This window comes from Colletes latitarsis, chromosome 14 (genome assembly GCF_051014445.1).
Source record: "Colletes latitarsis isolate SP2378_abdomen chromosome 14, iyColLati1, whole genome shotgun sequence".
NCBI classification, from domain to species: domain Eukaryota; kingdom Metazoa; phylum Arthropoda; class Insecta; order Hymenoptera; family Colletidae; genus Colletes; species Colletes latitarsis.
Window position 1 is genome coordinate 19,787,093 of NC_135147.1, and position 21,714 is coordinate 19,808,806.

General features: G+C 36.6%; 1 protein-coding gene across 4 annotated transcripts in view; it reads right to left on the reverse strand.

Moving 5' to 3' along the window:
- The window catches only part of LOC143349707 (nephrin), a 565,063-nt gene that overhangs the window by 88,664 nt on the left and 454,685 nt on the right, over positions 1–21,714 (reverse strand). For all 4 annotated transcript variants that reach the window (XM_076781155.1, XM_076781157.1, XM_076781156.1 and 1 more), the window contains 2 exons: positions 4,490–4,698; positions 135–251 (listed from right to left, as the gene is read on the reverse strand). In XM_076781155.1, coding sequence (XP_076637270.1) covers positions 135–251; positions 4,490–4,698 — 326 coding nt within the window. The remainder of the gene's footprint in view (positions 1–134; positions 252–4,489; positions 4,699–21,714) is intronic.

The window sequence follows — 21,714 nt, forward strand, 5'->3', positions numbered from 1 at the left end:
ATCTCCAGAAGAAGAAATGCGATTGTCAGAGCGGCGCGAAAAGAGAGAATGTTGAAAAACAGCCGGGGAGAATCGAATCAATTAAATGATAGGGGGGGGGGGACAAATAAGATAAGTAAAACGCGAGTACTTACCACCAGCAGCGACGCAGGTAATATTGAAAGACGCACCCTCTCTGTACGGGCCCAGCACGTAAAAGGGAATATGAGACCTTCCGCTTTCGTCCAATATGCTGAGTTGCTCCGGAGGTACTGTAATAATTTCGCACAATAAGATCACCAGCCCTTCGGTTTTTTATTCACCCCAACCCGGGGTCTTATTTCTTTTTATTATCATTGGTTTATTGATTACGTTTCGATCCATCGCGAAGAAAAGTTTAGGGAAAGTTTCTTCGCGAATATACCGGGGACCAAACGTATATCATTTTTAAAATTTTCCATGAAAAAAATCACTAACAAAAAGGTCGTCGCTTAAGCCGAGATATAATAATCGTAAAGTCTGAATTTAAAAAGAAGAAAGGAGCGTGTTGGTAAAAAAGTATCGTTTTTTTTTATTAACTTTTTCGTTACGCGATAATTATTATTTATAACAGAAATTTCGTTCGCGTTGTTCGTAGCAATCATCGTCGAGGGAAATTTTTTTCACTCGCCCATAACCGTCAACCAATTTTTTTATTTTACACTTTGGCTCGCGTTATGACATTCCCAATAACAGGTATCGTTTCAAATTACTGGATATCAACGATGTAAAACGAATCGCCAGGGAAAAGTAGAATGAAATAGATAAAACTGCTACCATCGTTACCAATGTTTATTAATGATAAAAAATTTCACCTATAATTTTTATTTCCAACTGGAAACCATTATCCAGAGCATCGATAAGATTTCTTTTAAAGTTACGATGATTGAAATGGAGAAAATTCGATTTTAAACTAATGGCTTCGTGAAAATGTTGCCAGCTTTTTGTTTCAAGATATTACCAATGCTTAACAAGGACAAAAAATTTCATCTACACTTTTTATTTGCAACTGGAAACCATTATCCAGAGTATCAATAAGATTTTTTTTATAGTAACGATGATTGAAATGGGGAAAATGGAAAATTTGATTTTAAACTAATGGTTTGGCAAAAATGTTGCCAGCTTTTTATTTCAACATTTTACCAATGTCTATTAACGACAAGAAGTTCATCTACAATTTTTATTTGCAACTGGAAACCATTATCCAGAGCATCGATAAGATTTCTTTTAAAGTTACCATGATTGAAATGGAGAAAATTCGATTTTAAACTAATGGTTTCGCAAAAATGTGTGCCAGCTTTTTGTTTCAAGATTTTAGCGAGAGCCTTTTTGGCTTGGTATCTTTTTTCCACGTACTCTCGTCGGTTTCGCGAACGACGAGCACCAGGAGCTGGCACTCCGGGGAGAATCAATTTGCACGACGATGAATTACCACCGCAGTGTGTCGTCCGCCAAACACTTTGGCTGGTATTCTTATCTGGCTGGTCGTTACCGACCCTGCGGTGCACTTAAGGAGCCGAGATGCTTACGATATGCAAATTGTTTTCGAACTAGACGCGCGGAATTGAAACTGACTCGAAACGACACACAGTAATACGGAAGGCATTCATACGGCGGCGTAACTAATTTTCTGAGATTTGTCACATCTAGTAAAACAGTCCGTAAGCAATTTATTTAATATTTCCCCTCCAACATTGATAATTCTTGTCTTCCATCTACTCAAAACTGGCACAAAAACAATAAAAAACATTTTACTTTTGCTCGTGTCATTTTTAAAAATACGGGCATACTATTTAATTCAATAGAATAATAAATCAATTATTGAAAAAGTTTTAGTTTTATTTACTGTTTCATTTTGAGTCGTTTCTAATTTACGATAGTTATAAATATTTTTGAATTCTTTACCAGAGTGCAAAATTTACAATTCCGGTGATATTCTTTTATTACATCGATAATTTATACGTTTAAAAAATTTGTTTCTCTCGCACTCCTTCATTCTTTAAAACTTCAGATTAATGTTTTCATCATTCAAATTGTGCTCGTATTAGGGGAAGGAAAGGGAATTGAAACGGGACTTGCAATTTAAATATTATTCCGTCTCATCGTGCGCGTAATCTTTAAAATAAAGGAAAGCTAACGCCAAAGAAGGGGAAATAGAAAATGGAAAGTGGAAAATTTGCAAAGTAAAAGAAATGCAGGGAATTTTCTTAAGGAGGTGTAAAGTAAATGTATGAACAAGATTAAAATAGTTCCTTCTATTTTCTCTGTATATTTCCACGATCCTCGGTTATTTGCATACAAAAAGAGAAAGAAATAAAAGATCGTGTAAAACAAATGATTACGAAAGTGCAAGGAACCCTCGGTATAAAGTAACAGATAAAATCAAACGAAGGACAGATATTAATTACAAATATTAACATACAAATTGAAGATCTCCTATCTTAGAAACAGCAAAAACAGAGCGAATAAGAATAATTGAAGAGCAGCACGAGGAACAAGGGGCAGTGAATAATCGAATAAAGGCAAATTTAAAGATATTACATTATCGTGTTCAGAGAAAGTAATGGATCGAGAAAGCTCGAAGCAAAGTAAACGGGAGAACGTAACGATTAATGGGGAATGAAACAGACGGACACAAGGGACGAACGAAGTGCCCATTCAGTCGAGGATACGAGGAAGAAAAAAAGGATCAAAGGACATCAGGTAAAAGAGTAAAAACAAACGGGCAACGGAAGAATGTAAAAGACAGCATCTGCTGAAAAGGAAGGGAATGTAGGAAGCAAAAGGACAACCGAAAAGGAAGAAATACAGGACTTCTCAACAAGAAATGGAGAACGTTGAAGGGAGGAATTTTATCGAAGTAACGGGGTGAAAAAATTTTTCTAGAATTACGAAGTATTTGGAATGCAGACTAGGTTATGAATAAAGTGTCTGTATGGATTGATTCGACTACGCGAATGTTGGAAACGGCTGTGTACTTTGTAAACGTAACGGATTAAGAGTGCAATAAGATGACGTGAAAAGCAGCGGGCGAAGATGTAGGAGTCAGCGAAAATCAAAGAGTCGACGAGTAGGGGAGGAAAACCGGTGAGAGGGATGAACAAGTAGGAAAAGTAAAAAGTCGAACAGTAGAAGAGTCCGTTCAAGAGTCTGCGAAGTCAAGAGTCAAAGAGAAGGAGAATTCAATAGTCCAAGAGCCTGAAAGTCTAATGGTTCAACAGATAGGGAGGTTAACAGTACAAGAATCTGAAAGTCCAATAGTCAAAGGGAGGTCGAAACTTCACAGGCTCTAATAGATTAATAATTTACGAGCTCGAAAGATAGCGAGTCGGAGAAGTGTAAATGTCTACCGAGAAACTGCGGGAAACAAGAGTCGGAGAGTTTAAAAGACAAACAGTCCAAGATCCCGGGGACGTCAACAGTTGGGGATCGTAAAAGTCCAGCGTTTTAAGAGCCCAGGTTAATCGTCCATGATTCTAACTTTTTAATTGTTAGAGAGTTGACAATGGGACAAGAATCTGTACGTTAAACAGATCGATAGTCTCAGAATTTAGTAGATCGAAAGTTAAAGAATGCAAACGTCTGATAGTTTAAGGTTTAGACGCTAAGAATAAAAAATTGTAGTACTGTGTATACGTGAAAAGTTGGCGAGCGCAAGGACGACACGATGTACGACGAAAGGGGATGGGTGGAGTCAGCGACTCCCCTGTCTCCTCTGTCGTCCCACTGGCCAACTTTTCGCGTGCAAGCAGTAGTTAAAATTTGCTCAACAGAGGAGGTCAACAACAACTCGAGGACCTACAGTTCAATAATTCAATAGTTCGAGAAACCAAGAGGTCGATCGTCCACGAGCTAAAGGCAAATAGTCCCTGAAAACTACAAAGATCAAGAAAGCAAGACAAGAGAAAGACTATGGAAATAGGAGTTCAAGTGTCCAAGAGCTTGGGACGTCAATGGAAATTATAACTCTTTAATTGTACGAGAATTTGATTTAATATTAAGTTTAAGGGACTGTGGAGGACCCAGAATCCACATATGTAAAAATTTAACAGTCGAACTAATGGTCCAGAAACTTAAGAGACAAATGAGATGACGTCAATAAATATTCTAACTCTTAAGGGTTCAGAATCTACATATGTAAAAATCCAACAGTCAAGAGTTCAAACTAGTGGTCCAGGAGCTTGAAAGACAAACAAATTTACAATAGTTCGAAAGTTGAAAAATATGGAGAAGCTGAAGTCAAATACAGAGATGAGATTAGTTAAGAGTGAAAGAGTTAAGAATTTCTAGAGAGTCCCAATTCCATGCTTCGAACGAATTTGTTGCGTCCTGGATGGGAACCTGTCAGCTTCCTGTTGTCGGAGTGGTGGCGTCGGGAAGCGCGAGGGACGAGGAAAAGTGGAGGGCGGAAAGAACAAGCCCGAGTAAGAAAAATCGAAGAGGGCAGGGAACAGATCCGCTGAACACTCACTGATCACTGTGAGATTGACTTTGCTGTTCTTGGTCGGCGACTGCTTGAAATCGACCCTGCATCTGTAAACGGCGGCGTCGGTCTCGCTGACGTTCTGGAGGACGAGTTTCGCGGGATGCTCGGAGTATTTGAAGAAGGCACGTTTGTCGAGGCTGATATTCTGCCAGTGTTTTCCTTGTTCCAGGTTATTTTGTCCCCTCGTGTCGAAACTGCAAACATTCGAGTGGCGTGTATAGTAGCGACAGAGACGTACGGGGGGTGTCGGGGTTGGCGAGGGCGAACAACAAATTTCGAGGCTGGCACCGAGAACGATACTCCGGCCGCGGACCACGATTGAAACGGTTTTCGAAGTCCCGACGAGAATAAATAATGACGGAGCAGTTTGTTGGTTCGCGAACCGTTTGACACCCTCGACGCCCTTTGCGCGATGGCCACGCTATGGTTGGCCAAATTTCTCCCTGCAAGTATCTGTTAAGCGCACAAATTACTCGTTCGCTGTGTTTGATAAACAAATGACGAGTGATCTTGTTTTAAACGAGTTAATTCTATTTATGTTCTGGGCATCATTGAAATTATGTAATTTGTAAATACGAAATTAATATCGAGTTTGGAGACTATTGTAATAATACGAAAAGTGGTATATAAAAATAACGAAAGACGTACAAAGTAATTCAAGTAGTCAAAATTATAATGAAACTAAAAATGAAAAATATAAAATGCTCGTTTTATTAAGAAGACTAAGGGTGAAAGAAAGTTATCTTTTAGGTGCTGGGATAACGATGGCCATGCTATGGTTGGCCAAATTTCTCCCTGCAAGTATCTGTTAAGCGCACAAATTACTCGTTCGCTGTGTTTGATAAACAAATGACGAGTGATTTTGTTTTAAACGAGTTAATTCTATTTATGTTCTGGGCATCATTGAAATTATGTAATTTGTAAATACGAAATTAATATCGAGTTTGGAGACTATTGTAATAATACGAAAAGTGGTATATAAAAATAACGAAAGACGTACAAAATAATTCGAGTAGTCAAAATTATAATGAAACTAAAAATGAAAAATATAAAATGCTCGTTTTATTAAGAAGGCTAAGGGTGAAAGAAAGTTATCTTTTAGGTGCTTCTGTAGCGATGGCGCGTACACGTTGCGGAGAAACTGCGATATTACACGCGATAACGCTCGAAATGGGAAGCGTTTTGATTACGTTGAGCAATTTCGAATGTTTCTCGTGACATTTAGTGCAGCCTCGTGGCGAAAGTAAAGATACGTGCAGTTTTAATATTACCACCCCAGATGTCAATAAAGTGTTTCCCCGCCACTGTTGCTTCCTTTAAATTCGCGGGGAAGTTTATTAGCTGCACTTGTAAACATTTTGAGCGCTTTAGTGGATTCTGCGGGTGTAATATTGCGACGCGAAGAAAGAAAACAGAACTAGAAATTCGTTCCTCTGTAGATTTCGCTGAGCCAACCAAGCTGGAATAGCTTCCCTGCTTTCTTCTGTTGCGTGAAATACGTCGGGTTTAGGTTTAAAGGAATCCCCCCGACCGAATTCGATACGTTTTTACTCTGACATTACGCCTTTCCGAAATTTCTTCCTCGCGTAATTTCGTATAGTTTCTTACCCTACGTTTATTTCCGGGGAGCGAAGAAAGCTTTCGAAAATGGTTGGCTCGACGTTGAATTAGTTCAAAAATAATAATTCCTCCTAATAATAGAAACGTATCATTCGTAAATATTTATTTCACGTTCATATTTAATTACGAATATAATCGTTAAAAAATAAATTGTAGAATTGGCTTCGAAAAGATTAGTAACGAGAAACGTTTCAAAATATCATTAATTCATAGATGTGTACAATTGCACGTAACTAAAGCTAAACTTATTTAAAGAGTATCAACGTTGATCGCAAAGTTAAAAATTGTACAAATGGGTTTAAAACGTGCAGCTCTTTCCCTCGTTTCTTATTACAAATGTGACTCGTAATCGTAATCATGCAAATATAAATTGCCACGTGTTATCACCAACTTCTGCGTGCTTGGGTTCGCTTAGTCATCGACGACATGTCAGCGAACGCGATAGTAAATCTTAAATTATTTTTAGATTAATTGACTGATTAAACGGAGGAAATGTTAAATCGATAATGCATAAAAGGAACGAGGAAAGGGAAACCGCGAGTAATAGGACGAGTCGAGGTAATCTGTTTCCTGTATAGACAGCAATTATTTTACCAAACATAAGGATTTAGCTTTCAATTAGTTTCGATCAATACCAGAACCTTGTGTGCTTTCTCCATTCATACGTTCTATAGACTTTTTAATTTCAAACTTGATTTTCTTTTCAATTTATGTATAATCGTATTATTCCTCTATTATATTTTAATAGACTTCAAGCTATACAGTTTTATTTATTTTACATCACACAAATATACAAAATTATAACATTACGTCCAACCAACGCGATTGATGGCAGTTTGGACAAATATTTTTAAATCTGTCGAGCACCGTGAATTTAAATATTAAAATCAGGCGGCACAAAGAAACGGATACAAACCGGAAATTAATTTCTCGATACGACCGGTTGGAAAGTTTCGAGCAAACAGAAGCGACTGCTTTCGAATCGTCGACGTTGAATTGTCTTTCGAAAATCCGAGACGGAAGAAGCACGCGAACGAAACTTTCATATTGCTTCTGCTAAACTCTGTCGCGGAACGATCAATCGAGAAATACGCCTGAACGCGGGACGGTTATCAAGGCGAGGCAGAGAGTCACGTGAGATTCTTGAACCCACTTTACCATCTAATATCTGGCTTTTACGCGATGGTACTTTTATTACGGCACCGACGCTGCAATAGCAACGGGATCTAACTAAATTTATGGAGTATCGATAGCGCGAGAGCTTTCTTAAAGAGATCAAAGCACCATCTCCCCCTTCTGAAGGAATTTCTCCAACGAGTTATTTACATTTTCTCCGTCGCTTCCTTCTTCTCGCGATACACTCTCTCTCGTTCGACGACGCTATAAATTCGCACGATCGAATTTTCTACCGTGAACGGTGACCCTCCTTTTTTTTTTATACACGATCACGCAATTTGGGGCAGGTCGAATTTAGCGAGAAAGTGGTAATACTTATTTTTAGGAGTCCAAAATGTGGAATGAAAGTGTTCTTACGGTGCTTTGTTCTCGAGTTATTATTATTATTCATTTATTAACGGGAACAAACCCTTCAGTACAAAAGATGTAATATGTAAGGAACTACAAATGTAGATTTTACATAGTCTATATAATTTACAATACGTTGCAAGGATAATTTTAGACTTTCTAATGATTGTTCAATTTAAAAAAATTTAAATAGGTGCTGAAATTTTTCGGCGAAATTAAAAAATTACAAATCGTTCTAAAAAAAATATTTTTGGTTTCAGGGGTCAATTACAATCATTTTTTGTCATTAGACATACCGCCGAAATCTTACGCACTTTCGAGGAAAAAATTCTTTACCGAAAATATAATGTCTGACCATACCATTGATATGTTTCACTGAAATTTCATGCGTATCTTTAAAACGTCATAACTTTTGAACGGATTGGACGATTTTAATGTTTAAAAAAGCAAACTACGCGTATTTTGATAGAGAATATGTAGAAATTCTAATAACATTGAAAAAGTTGTTCTTTAACCCCGTAAAGTGAGAAAAACCCCATAAAAATTATACAATTTTCAAACATCCATAACTCTTACAATAGGGAACATATTTCAATGAAACTTTTTTCTGAAGTAGAGCTCATGGGTACCTACAAATAAGTATTAGACAGATTTTCTATAGGGCATCAAACAAAATTACTAAAAATCAAAAACGAATTTTTAAGAAAACTCGACAGGGGGTAGATGCCTAAATTTTTCGACGAAAAAAAAAAATTTCAAATCGTTCTGAAAAAATTATTTTCAGTTCCGGAGGCCAATTGCAATCATTTTTGGTTAATAGACATACCCCCGAAATCTTACGTACTTTCGAGAAAAAAATTCTTCACCTGAAAATATACCGTGTGGCCAGAAATGTTTCTATAACTTCTTAACAGAGCCTCAATCAACAAATTAGAATCCTTCATTTTCGTCTTATTTTGGCCTCTAGAATCTCTCATTAAAATTTTTCCCAGAGGTGGTTAACAACCCTGTATATTATAAATAGGAAAGGCTCCAAATGTGAACCTTGTGGGACACCAGATGCAACATTAATTTCTCTTGAGTAATTGTTATTGAATTTAACTATTTGAACTCAGATAAAAAAGTGAATATCAATTGTTAATTGAATTTGAAAATTAATCGACGACCGTGCAATCGAGCACGATTGCCGCGTCTGACTATTACTCGATATTTCTGCTTGCTAATCGAAGACCATTGTACGCGTAATCAGTGAATGCTCATGATCGATTTTCTGGAAAACGAAGCATCATTCGACGCAATTCTGTTAAAAGACACGCGTCTCAACATTGAAACGATTTTTTAATGAATTGTTTTGAAGTTGCTGTTCTTCTTTTTTACAAATTCGTTGACCAAACCTAACATTTGTATTCGTCGTTCGTGAATAAAATTAGCCCCACGTCACGTCTACCTAATAATTAACAGCGATCGTTTCTCTTATCTCGCGCGTACGCTTTCCTCGCGACATTTCCCGCGAGCATTCCGCTCCGTCCACGCAATCAGCGCGAACCACATTCTGTCAGCGTTGTTATGCCGCGTCATTTATAACCGCAGCGGTTATCGCGGGATTTTTTTCAAATGTTTACGAACCAACGCCGCGACCGCGAAAACGTATCTTTTGGCATCTCGACGCCCTCTGCAAACCCATCCCGGCCGCTAATTTCGAAAGAAAGCCTCGAAATTACAGTTTTCAAGGAGAAAGGATACCGTAATTTCGGGAAAAATCTGTGAAACAGCTTTGTTGGCTCGACAAATTCTACTTGCCTTGGCAACGAACCGGTCTCCGGAATATTCCGCTAAACTTTATGGAAGTTTCGGGGATTGTTAAGTCGAAGAAGGTGGAACAGAGGGAAATGGAAAGAGACGAGTACGTTTCTGGGGGTTTGTTAGTATATACGATGAGTCGCCTAACATGGCGGAGAGACGAGAAATCCGTACGGGGCGGTACGATCGGATGCAGAATGATTTATCGGGGTTGTATGTGTTATCGTAAAAGTGGAAGGTTGGTAATTGTGTACGTTTAGTGGCGATACAGTCGCTGATAAAATAAATAGAACCACTGAATTTCATTTGTATTGCTTGTACAATTCTGCCTTCGAATCTCACCAATCTATTTTTATTCGAATAATAGAAAGTAAAATGTAGTATATTGTCTTAATTAAAATTGATGTTGAAAATGATTGATCGTCGCAAAATTACATAAAATTTTATCTTTAGAATATTTATATGTCTCAGACTGTGGATGTTTATGTTTAAATTTTAATTCTTAAAAAACTGCAAAATATACTTAAGATACGAATTGTTATATTTAGGCGTTAAAACAAATAATATAATAACAAAATATATTACGTCTACATAATTCTATGCTATGTTAAAAGTTTTTATAATCTCAGATTCTTAATTACTCGGTTGAATAAAGACTATAAAAATATCTGTTTATACAAAATAAGCCCGAAAGTTTAGTTTGATAATAAACTGTGACAGTACAAAGAGTTGTATTGCGGAAAATTCGAATACTTCGATGGTAAATATAATCATCACTGCGAAAGGATCAGCGCTTGAAGTTGAACTATCGTCGAACAGCGGATCTCCGCGATTAAACTGAATTCGTAATAAACACTCGAGTTCGTTAATTCTATTAAATTGGAGTTCATAACGAAGTTACGGGCCGTTCGCTCCGAAATCTGCTGTATTATCACTCTCGCGAAATTAACCGTACGCCCGAAACTCAATTTTTATTAAGTCCTCCCCGTTGCCTTTTCGGTCCCATCCTGATTTCACCGTGCAAAGCAATTATTCCGCTGTTACGCGTTAAATTTCACGGTTAATTGCACCCCCGTCCGGCAAATGCTCGCTTTAAACCACCCGAAATCGCGTGTACCGTCGAAGGAGTTGCCCAACCGGAAGTGCACCGACCACCCCTCGTCACTTACGGTTCCTTTAACTGCGTGTCAACAAAAATTTTGCAACCGAACGCTTCGATTTCAATTTTTTTTTTTACTAAATTTCCAGCAGCATCTAGTATTTCATACAAGCCATATTAATTTTTCTCTGAGCTGGAATCCATGGGGGTAAACATTACGAAAAATATTTTGCTAATAGAACCTTCTGATTACATTTTCAGTATATATGTATTGAATAGAAATGTCTATTAATATAATTGCGTTTGAAGGGCCAAATGGATATTAACGAAACTACATTTAAAAATTTTCTATCCTCGTCTGAAAATCTGACTAGAATTTGTGTGAAATCGGCCCATCGACAGCGATGGCTTTTGGGTTTTTAAAGCGTTTAAAAATAGTTTGAGAAAATCTTAATCCAAATTTTAACGAAATTACATTTTTATATTTTCTATCCTGGTCTGAAAGTCTGATTAGAATTTGAGTGGAATCTGTCCATCGACAGCGATGATTTTCGTGTTTTTAAAGCGTTTAAAAATGCTTTGAGAAAATCTTAATCCGAATAAACGTTGCTGACTGTCCCGCGTATGTAAGTGTAGTTTGTTCGATTTTCGTCCCCCGATATTGTTAGCAAGGATTAAACGTCAATCGCACGTGGAAGTAAGCGTCAGACTGTAGCATACCGAAAGAGTAGTTTTTATATTTTTTTTTTATTTCCCCGTCGACGCGATTGATTGAAAGCTTTTAGCGTCCGCGATCGAGCGACAAAGCCGTTTGCGAGAATCGCGCAACGGAAAGTTCTGTCGTCCACGGGCCATCGAGAGTCGTAAATTGGTCGTTGTAATACTGGGAAGCCTGTTACTTATGCACCGTGTGAAATACTACCGCGTCCATAATTTCACCGTGAGATATCTTTAAGCTCCGAGCAATTCATATATCAGCTACCGCGGAAAAGTAACTGGCTATGGCAAAGATCGAGAACTATAACTTCCCTACAAAGGATGAACGTTTTCCTTTTCAATTTCTCCCGCGTAATCTACAGCGTTTCATAATGCTATTCAAGCTTATGATCTCGTACAGATTTCTTTAACATCTCTCCGTGAGAATTAATTTATTTAACTACTTGGTGAAAAGTCCTGTCATCCGAGCCATTCACAAACCAAAGTCCACTTTCACAAGTTATTTACAGGAACGATAGCTTTTTATATTTGAAATAAATATTAAACTATATTTTAATCTTAAAAGGAACCTTGACAGAAAATTTATATTATTTTGATAATTTCTTTATTCGTTATTTTATATAGAGAAAATGTATGTTTTGTTTTTTGATTTTACTTGCAAAGCCCACAGTAAGTCAAGCTGGATATGTGAACCAAATTCACAATCAGGTAGTATTAGAAAATTAACAGAAAATTTATGTTACTTTGACAATTTCTTTACTCATACATTTTCCCTATATAAAAGAACGTTTTCCTTTTTAAACGTATTTGAGTGAACCACATTTCTTAGATTTATCCAGTATAAATTTACTTGCAAAGCCCACGGTAAGTCAAGCTGGATATGTGACCCAAATTCACAATCTGGTAGGATTAGGGTTAAGTACTGTGCATTGCTGGTAAGTTGACAGTCGGTACAGCAAGCAAAAGTAACTTGCTATAGTTCTCGATTACTAGATGCGTCCATTTAAGCCAACGGAAACGCGTGTGCCTTGTCTCTATGGTTTTGTTCGAACGGGTAAGCCTATTTCACTAAGACTAATCACATTTGCGATCCTCACTTTACTTTGGTATCGAATCGTTTAAATATCATCAGTATACTATCAATCTCACAATTTCCAACTCGAATTTTCGGTACAATTATCTTACTTTTCTATTACAGTATCATATTCAGAAGTTGACAATTTTTAATCGTTTATAAAAATCCATATTTCTCTACGAGCTCGTTTTCCAAGACACTAAAAAATACACCTGTTTGAAATTTCATGGATTCTTGTACAACTACGATCGATAAATAATTCAATCATAACGTGCTAAATTTAGCATTATGTACAAAAAAAAATTAACAGTAGCTCATTTAGTAAATATTTTCAGTTCTGCTAACAAATAATTTTCTACCACTGTTATCAGAAGGGATTGGTATTTTTCAGAACCTTTTCGACAATATTGTACATTAAAATTCTCGACTGTAATTTTGTTTGGTTTCGGTTTAAGGAGGTATTGCTGTCTAGACTGTCAATTTCACGGCCCTTTTTGTGATTTTTTTTCTAATGACAGGTAGGCTGTTTTGCACTGAGACTTTGTAGATACATTTATTCATCTTCTAAGCATGTACAATATTTTTTTCATGGAAAAATATTAAAAATCGTGGGAATTGTAACTTCTTATTTAATGGCTTTTTTGGAAAAGGTGCTCCAATGGCTTCCAGGATTCCAGATAATTTGAAACAGAGGGGGTTAAAGTATCTTCATAAGGAAGGTTGTAGTTATAGCAGGAACTAGAGAGAAGTTAATATCCTGATAAATAAAGAAATGGCGACGCTTCAAGTTTCGAATTTCTATTCGTTAATCGTTCTTTTGTCTTTAGCGTATCAAAAAAAATAGTAAAACTCAATATTTTTTTAAATCTCTAGTTCCAGCTATAAAGGCGTGTCTGCTGAATATTCTCTCCAAATTTGAAGTCAATCGGTTTGCTAGATCTTGAAATATCATGTAAGCCAGTTTAAATGCGTTTTTTTAAACAAGAAGCTATAACTCTCGCAATTTTTAATATTTTTTGATGAAAAAAATACTGTACGTACCTATAAGGCAAATAAATATATCTGCAAAAGGTCACTACAAAACAACCTACCTATCGTTAAAAAAAAAATCACAAAGAAAGGCCGAAGAAATGACAGCCTAGACAGCAATACTCCCTTAATGGCGAAAATGGTTCACCTGCTAATTGTTCGCGAAGAGTCACCCAATGAAATAAACAAAGTTCCTGAATAACCCAAGTTCGCCACTAAACAAGTCCGAGTGTTAAACGCTGCGAGACTCATCGCGACGCTGTAACTCGAATATCCCTTCGCGTATCGGTGTAGTTTTCTTCCCTTTTCGCGCGACTCTAAAGCGGAAGGGGAATAAAAGCTGAAACCGGAGATATAAGACGGCTTTTTATTCCGTCCGTACACAACGGGGAGAATATAAAAATCCTCGGGGTCGAGCTTAGAAGCGCGACGACGTAAAATCCGCGAGCAAGCGAACCGAAACGCGCGAGTTTTCGTTTTAATAAAACTATGGATTGTAAAGTTGCGCGGCGCGCGTGATGGACGTATTACTTACATGCAGGGAGCCGGTAATATCGCGACCATAATTCTTCCGTCGCGATTCCCGCGCCTGGAATGTGCCAGCTTTCTGGGATCGAAGGGCCCCGGAGGGCGAAGGGGAAGGGAAGCAATTCATTTTATGGACGTTTAACGCTAGTCGTTCGCATGAACACTGTGACTAAAGTCACCGAACATTTATGAAATTAAACGTTGCGACCGTATAATGGGCGATTCTGGAAACTGGGGCGTGCTTTAGCTTCTTTCTAAGCCATGCAAAATATTTCCGGAGATAACAATGGGATGCAATATGGCGGTTGTGTTTCTAAATTTAATTACGTGTTTCTGTTTTCCATGTAAAGGTGGTGAGTTACGACCATTGATAACGCAATACTTTACGTTAGGGTAGCACTTTATCCTAACAGGCCATCAAACGTTCCACCGTGGACGGTGAAACATTTTATTACTCGGTTCTTTACGCTGTTCATGAATTTTTTAAGTCGCGTGGCAGTTATACTCTAGCGATAGATTTTAATTTTTATATCGGTCGATTGAGACAGTTTCTTTTTTTATAAATGAGAAATTTAATTCTTTGGATGTTTCATTCACGTTTGTAAATTAAATGTAAAATATGAAGACAGGAAGTTTGAACCTCTTCTACTCGTATTAGAAACTCTTTGGTACTGTATGATTGTTATAAATTGTAATGCTTCTAAATATGTCGTTTCATGGTTGATTCAGAAACGTGTTCGTTTTAATATATCGTCAATTAAGGCAATTATTTTTTATAAATGAAAAATTGTATTCCTTGGATGTTTCGTTCACGTTTGTAAATTGAATATAACATATGAAACGTTTCGTAAAGTACACTTGTGATAGTATAACTAATTGATAAGTGCTTTGAATAATAGAAAGGCAAGAAGCTTTGATTCTGATACTCGTATTAGGAATTCTCTGGTATCGTATGATTATTATAAATTGTAAGGCCTTTTACCCTTTGCCCTATAATCGCGTGTGAGACTCGTGGTCAGATATTCGGACCAAAACTGATTATCACGCGTGAGACCATGGAAAGGCTCAAAGGCTAGGCAGTTTTGTTTAAATTTTGGGCTCACGCTGTTGGACTTTAAATCGTAGAACAAAGGGTTAAATATGTCGCTCCACGGTTGACCCAGAAACGTGTTCGTCCGTTTTAACGGGTGAAAAATAATAAAGCGATCGAGGCAGGAGAGAGAAGAGACATCCAATTCGTTGCACGTTGATCTAAAAATAGAGAGTACACGTATGTAGCAGGATATAGTCGCGTTAAGGGAAGCAGTAGGCGAAGCAAAGACACGCAATCTTTTATAACTACAAGGAAAGCGATGGGATTTCTACTTCTCGTTTCTATGCATAAACTGCGACCGTGCAGCGATACTAACTTCTAAAACTAGGTCTTACAATGGGAGAGAACATATCAAAGAATTCAATACGTGTCTGGTCATTTACTCGGGGTTTCTTACGATACTCGGTTAATGGAATTTCTCCGTAGATTTAAGAAACGTATTTCTACGATTTTTCTAGAAACAGAAATTCCATGCAATTTTCTTAAATTCTGAACGTTACTATATTTGTAAACTTTATGTTACTCCGGGGTCCTCTAGTTTTACATTTTTTAAATTTTATTCTTACATACTTCTATAAATCTAAATTCGTAGATTTTTTTTATTGAAGATTTTATAATAATTACGAAAATTTAGTGAGTTTTGGATTGTTTTGTGATTTTATGTTTATGGAATTGTTCTACATCACTGAAACCTAAAACTTAAAATAAAATACTATTGTATTATAGTTGCAAAGTTGTACAGTCACAGAATTGCAAAGTTATAAAATCGTAAATTAACAGTTGTAGATTTACAAAATTGCAAAAGTGGTCACGTTGAGAAATTGTAAACTTGTAAAATTGTAGAATTGTACTGTTAAAAAGATTAACAAATAAAACTTCATAAAATAGAGACTAATACGTGGCATCACTTAATATTGCATATTAAGCGAACATCATGTGGCGTCGCCTTCCATACTCGCCACCAGAGGGATTCGCGCTCTCACAAGCGCTCGACGCAGCGACACAGTCATATCAGAGATACAAGTAATCGAAGTACCTCGTCGTGTGTTACAAACATTTTTGTAGCATACAAATTTCCCGACAGTAAAAAAAGTGTCGACCGGAGCCGCGTGTAATATGTAGTCATTAATATGTATCGATATCGACGTCGTCGCTGGACGTCAGCCACGCCAACAGAGAACTCCGCGAGAACGTTGAGTACACCGCGACAACATAGTTGTCAAATGAGTGGATTTATTAGCAACAGTAAACCAACCCACGGATACGCGTGACGTGTACCCGTTGTACGGCGGGTCAATGCGATTCAACGTGACGCGGGACAATGTACGTGTATAATATGCGACGGGGGTACGGTCAGTTTGTTTCGTCCCCGTAATATACGTCGCTATATTCTTTCGCGGCCGTTCAGATACGCGAAAATATATGAATTAGAACCGTAGAATCGCGAACGATGGACGCGACACAGAGTTGCGTAAATATTCGCGGCGTAGAACCGTGAACGCGTAGATTAGATTTTATGCCAGCAAAGTATGGCAGCGGGGGAGACGCGCGCTATTATGGAACCGCGAAACCGTAGAATTGTAAAACATGGTATCGCGACACTGTTACGTCCATTGAAGTTCAGATTCGTACAATTTGATAACCGTCGAGCGATAAAGCTGTACCTGGGTCGTAAAAGTTTTGTACCACGGGGTGTCCCGCAAAACGTAACGTTACGGAACGGGCGATTCTACGTGAAAATTGTAGATCAAAAGTGGGGAATACAATTTTCGAAATAGCGCCTCTTTTGTGAAACGATTCATTTTGAAATGTGCAGTCAATGTTTAAACTATCGGCTTTAGTTGTATTTCTCTTTCTGTGGAATACGGTTTTGTTGGGGAATTAGACAAATGTTAAATGGGGGCATAATAGTGTGTTTGTAATATTTTATTTTTTCTTAATTTAAGTATCTAGGGGAATATCAGTCGAATTATTTTCTGTAATCAAAATATATATTTTACAGGGACCACCTATCGTCTTGCAAAGTTAACTCTTCGTGGACTGATATTTTGGTGCAGATATTTATGGTCGTCTGTTGCTAATATTGTATTAAGTCTAGAAATAAATTATCGTTACTAGAGTGTGGATCTTTATGCAAATTCATATTTTTATTAATAGAATTAGTGAAATGAGGCTTTGTAGAGGGTTGTCTCAACCCCTAAATAATTCGTATCTTATTTTAAGTATTTCTTATATTTTTACGTATTAATTGCATTCTGTAGTTTTTTGGAGAACTAAAATTTCCCATAAATGCATAAAAATCCGCAGTCTAATCATTGCATCGTCAGAAATAATTATCAGAGATTATTTCTACACCTAATATCTAGTTTGACTATTTACAAATATTCATTAAAGCCACTGTAGAAAGCCCGGAATACAGATATAGATACTGTACGAGACACATAAATTTACATAAATTGTTTTATGTATCATATAACGCTGTCGTTTATATTCGTGTGGGAGAGTCTCTTTCCTCGTTAGAATTACGTACACTGTTATCAATATGTTTATCGAGTATGAAACGTGTCCATCGATACCGTGACGAGGCACCGAGCACGTATCGATTCCGTTTGATATCGTTCGATACTAAATTATCAACATTTCCATTACCACCGACATCGGTCTCGATCGCTTTCAAATGAACGTTGCACTTTTTCCACGCTCCCAATTTCTATTTACCTTGAAACGTTATTACAACAAAATCGACTGGTTCGAACCCTCGCATTCAAAGCATCGCGTTGATATCAAATTCGAATCTCGCTTTCGCGATAAAACGTCGGTCACAAATATTTGCAGGTCGGAGGTGATTAAAAAACTCGCGGTTCATCTGCAGTACTACGCCTGGACGAGTAAAATCTCGTTTCGCGAAAGTGACGCAAAAAATACTACTCGACGGAGTATAATCGTTTAAATAAAACGACATTTCCACGTAGTAATTAAAACATTCGTGGTTACGTTATTAATCCCTTGCGTACGGTGTCTGTGCCATATTATTAACGTCGGAAAAGTCTTCAGAAATTTTTCGCTGTAAGTTAACAAAAATTGATTTTCTCGGTAGATATGCAACGAATTAATTAATTGAATTATACTGAATACGTTGGATAAAGTAATTATTAGGTAAACTTTGGTATCTAATATTAAAATACGCGTTAAAAAATTTCCTTCAATAGTCAAAATGTGAAATTTTATTCGATACAAATATTTTTCTCCGTTAAAGGTCGAAAAGTAATAAAAAAAAACAGGAAATATGCACATGTTAACATTATAAATTTTTTTTTATATGCAAAAGGAGAAATCCTATACAATAAAAATATTTTCCTCCATTATAGGCTGATATAAAAAAATAAATTTATGAAAAAAAGACAGGATATATGCACATATTAACGTTAAAATTTTTTTTAATATTCAAAAGGTAAAATTCTATCTGATAAAAATATTTTCCTGCATTATAATAGGCCGATATAAAAAAATAAATTTATGAAAAAAAGCAGGACATATGCACATATTAACGTTAAACTTGTTTTTAATATTCAAAAGGTGAAATTCTATTTGATAAAAATATTTTCCTGCATTATAGGCCGATAAAAAAAAAATAAATTAATAAAAAAAGCAGGACATATGTACATACTAACATTAAAAATTTTTTTTTGATAATCAGGTGATATTTTGCTCGATAGAAATATTTTGCTTTTCCATGGGTGGTTGAGTAACGAAACGAAACGATTTTTAATCGACTTTCTCAGGTCGAAAAGCATCGATATCGAGGAGGAACGCTTCGATGGCGGGAATTACGATTCCTACACGATTATTCGACGCGTCTGGGCAGGTGTTCCCGTGGCTTTTTCGTCTTATTTCGGAGCAGAACGCCTCGAGCGAGAAGGGTTTGCGGGCGACCGACGCCCAGCGGGCTAGTTTCCTGAAACCGGTCCTTGGAGGACGTTCCATGCTCATACACGGATCTTTCTCGTTCGTCGACTCTGAACGGGTTACCTTCGTTCCACTTTCTACAGGATTTCCCGATCGGCCAAGTGGATTTGCGGCCACGAATCGATGTTCTTTTAACATGTCGTGCGTGCGAGGATCGTAAATTCGCGCTTTTTATGGTAACGAGAACGTCGCTGGAAAATTGCTAAGTGAAAACGCGACCGATTCGAGCCGTAGTTTACTGGTCTATTAAATAGAAATACAGGCTGCTTTACAAGTAGACAGAATTTAGATAAACATTTAGTGTCGTATTTGTGATAAATTGTAAGTCTCGAACTTAAAATTTTGAGGAATACAATATTTTCTTTACCAGAATTTTACTTATTACCACGATTGCTTTATGCAACTTTGCAATATTTTTGTTTTAATATTTCGGGGACCAGTTGATTAACAACGAAGAGAATTTTATACTTTAATAAAGGGTGGAAGTTTATTATCTTTCTTATTACAGAAGAAATAAAAGAGATTTTGTGTAAATTTAAAGGTACATTTGTGAAATGGAAAACTGAACATTAAAATAAATAACAATTTGCCTATAAACCAGTTTCAAATAATTGTAATCATTTCAGTACTGCAGATGACACAAATGTGAGATTAAAATTTCCTCTTTATTAATTTCATTTCATTTCTAATTATTCCATACGACAATGCGAATAAGTACATACATAATTATTTGAAAAACGTTTAAAAGGAGGTAAAGAAAGTGTAAGATTTTGAATTTTTGTGTGGAACTATAGATGCTCGGGCATCATAAATCCTAGAAGGGCGTTATCTGTGGCATCTGGATCGAGCAAAGTAGTCTCTTTTAGTGAATTATTTAAACAGCGGAGTAGGTGGTAGTTAGCGCGAGATAAATGGGGGATGTGAGACACATGGACCAGCATGTACAGCGTACAATGTAAACAAAGAACAATGAGACACAAAAGTAACAAAAGGAATAGATATTCTTGGGCAGAGAAAATCCTTTTGTAAAATGTTCTAAATTTATGTGGTGGGAACTTTGGTAGTAACTGTCGATGGGAGATAAATCTGCACTTGTGGAGCCAACTACTGCCACGATCATAGTACTTTCTTTTTTACTCGATACCAGACAACACAAATTCTTAAACTGAACAAATATTGTTACGTACAACAATTTATTCAAACGAGTATTCGAATTTGTAAAAATACGAGTCCACAGAATACAAACATCGTCCATTAAAATTTAATAGAAAAGGAAAATACTAAAAACAAAACTTTCTTTTACAGCATGAATTAAAATGTAATAGTTATTTTATAGAGGAAAACTTATATAAAAATTTGGTTAAATGCAAACGTATGACCGTAGTTGTTTAGTTGTAACTTTCTGGCCTTATACATTTTTTATCAAAATGATTATAATAAATTCGTGGTTAAAACCAAAAATAATAAAAAGTAGTTGTCACGAAAATATTCCAGTGTTCGTCAGCATTATATTTTTGTATTTAACCGCTTTTTGTACGCCATTCTTCATGCATTTTCGAACATATGGAGATTCACGCGGCGAAAGGATTGTTCATACTCGGTGATTTTCAAAATTCACCTGTTTTCAATATCGTTCTCTGTTTATCGTGGATTTCGATGTCCCTGGATTTGACAAATTTTAATTATCTTTTTTAAGAATGACGCGCGGGGCCAGCGTGATTCCATAACGATGTTGCATGCACGAAGGGGACGAACAACGTCACCGTAGAAACTTTAATTAAACGTAACCAGGAGTTTATGCAGAGATTTAAAAATTCAGAGTGGGTTACGTGGACGGGAATCGATTAAAAATGTAATTTTCTCGCTTTCTCTTTCATTTTACTCTGCCGTGTTTTGCATTTTCGAGCTACTATAAGCTTAATATTTTAAATTATACCGTGCACTCGATCCGTACGAATAGCTTTAAATTTTAAAAGATCAGAAACAGCGATCTTAATCTTTAATAAAGGAAAAAAAGTGAAATAGGCACCGTGAAGGACAGATAATGACGAGTGGGCACGGAAAATATAATACAAAGGGAGGAAATTGGCAACATTTCAGAAGTAAAATTCGTCGGCTGGAAATGAATTTATGGGAAGAATGCCTCGAGAAAGTGGATTGCCCGCAATGCAGCATTTATCCCGGAAATTCCGAAAGAAAACAATGACTACGACTGTTTCTATTTCTCATACTCGCTTTGTTACCGTAGAATCACGATAGTTGTACGAAAGTTCCGTTGACAAGTGAAGACGAGTGTATATTTCATGCTTTTTCATCCATTGATTCCATATATTTACTATAGAAACATCCGAATTCTCTAAAATACTGTGTTTCTTTGCTCGAATGTTTTTACAGAGAAAACAAATTACCGTGAATTCCTTTGTCCATAGTGTCTAGGACCGGCTAAAACGGAATGCAATGTCCAGGCAATCCCAGACACGAGCCAGTAATGTGTTAAGGCAAATTCCGAGTTTTTCTCGCACCCACATAACACCGTTTGGTTTGCATTTTTGTCTCTCCCCTAATTTCTACAATAATTTCTACATCGATATGATAGAAATTATATTTTTCCTTCGATTTGTTTTCACCACCAAAAATAATTTTTTCAGAATGATTTGAAATTTTTTAATAATTTTTTAACGAAGCCTCCATAAACAAATTGGTATTCTTGATTTTCGTCTTATTTTGGCCTCTAGAATCTCTCATTAAAATTTTTCCCA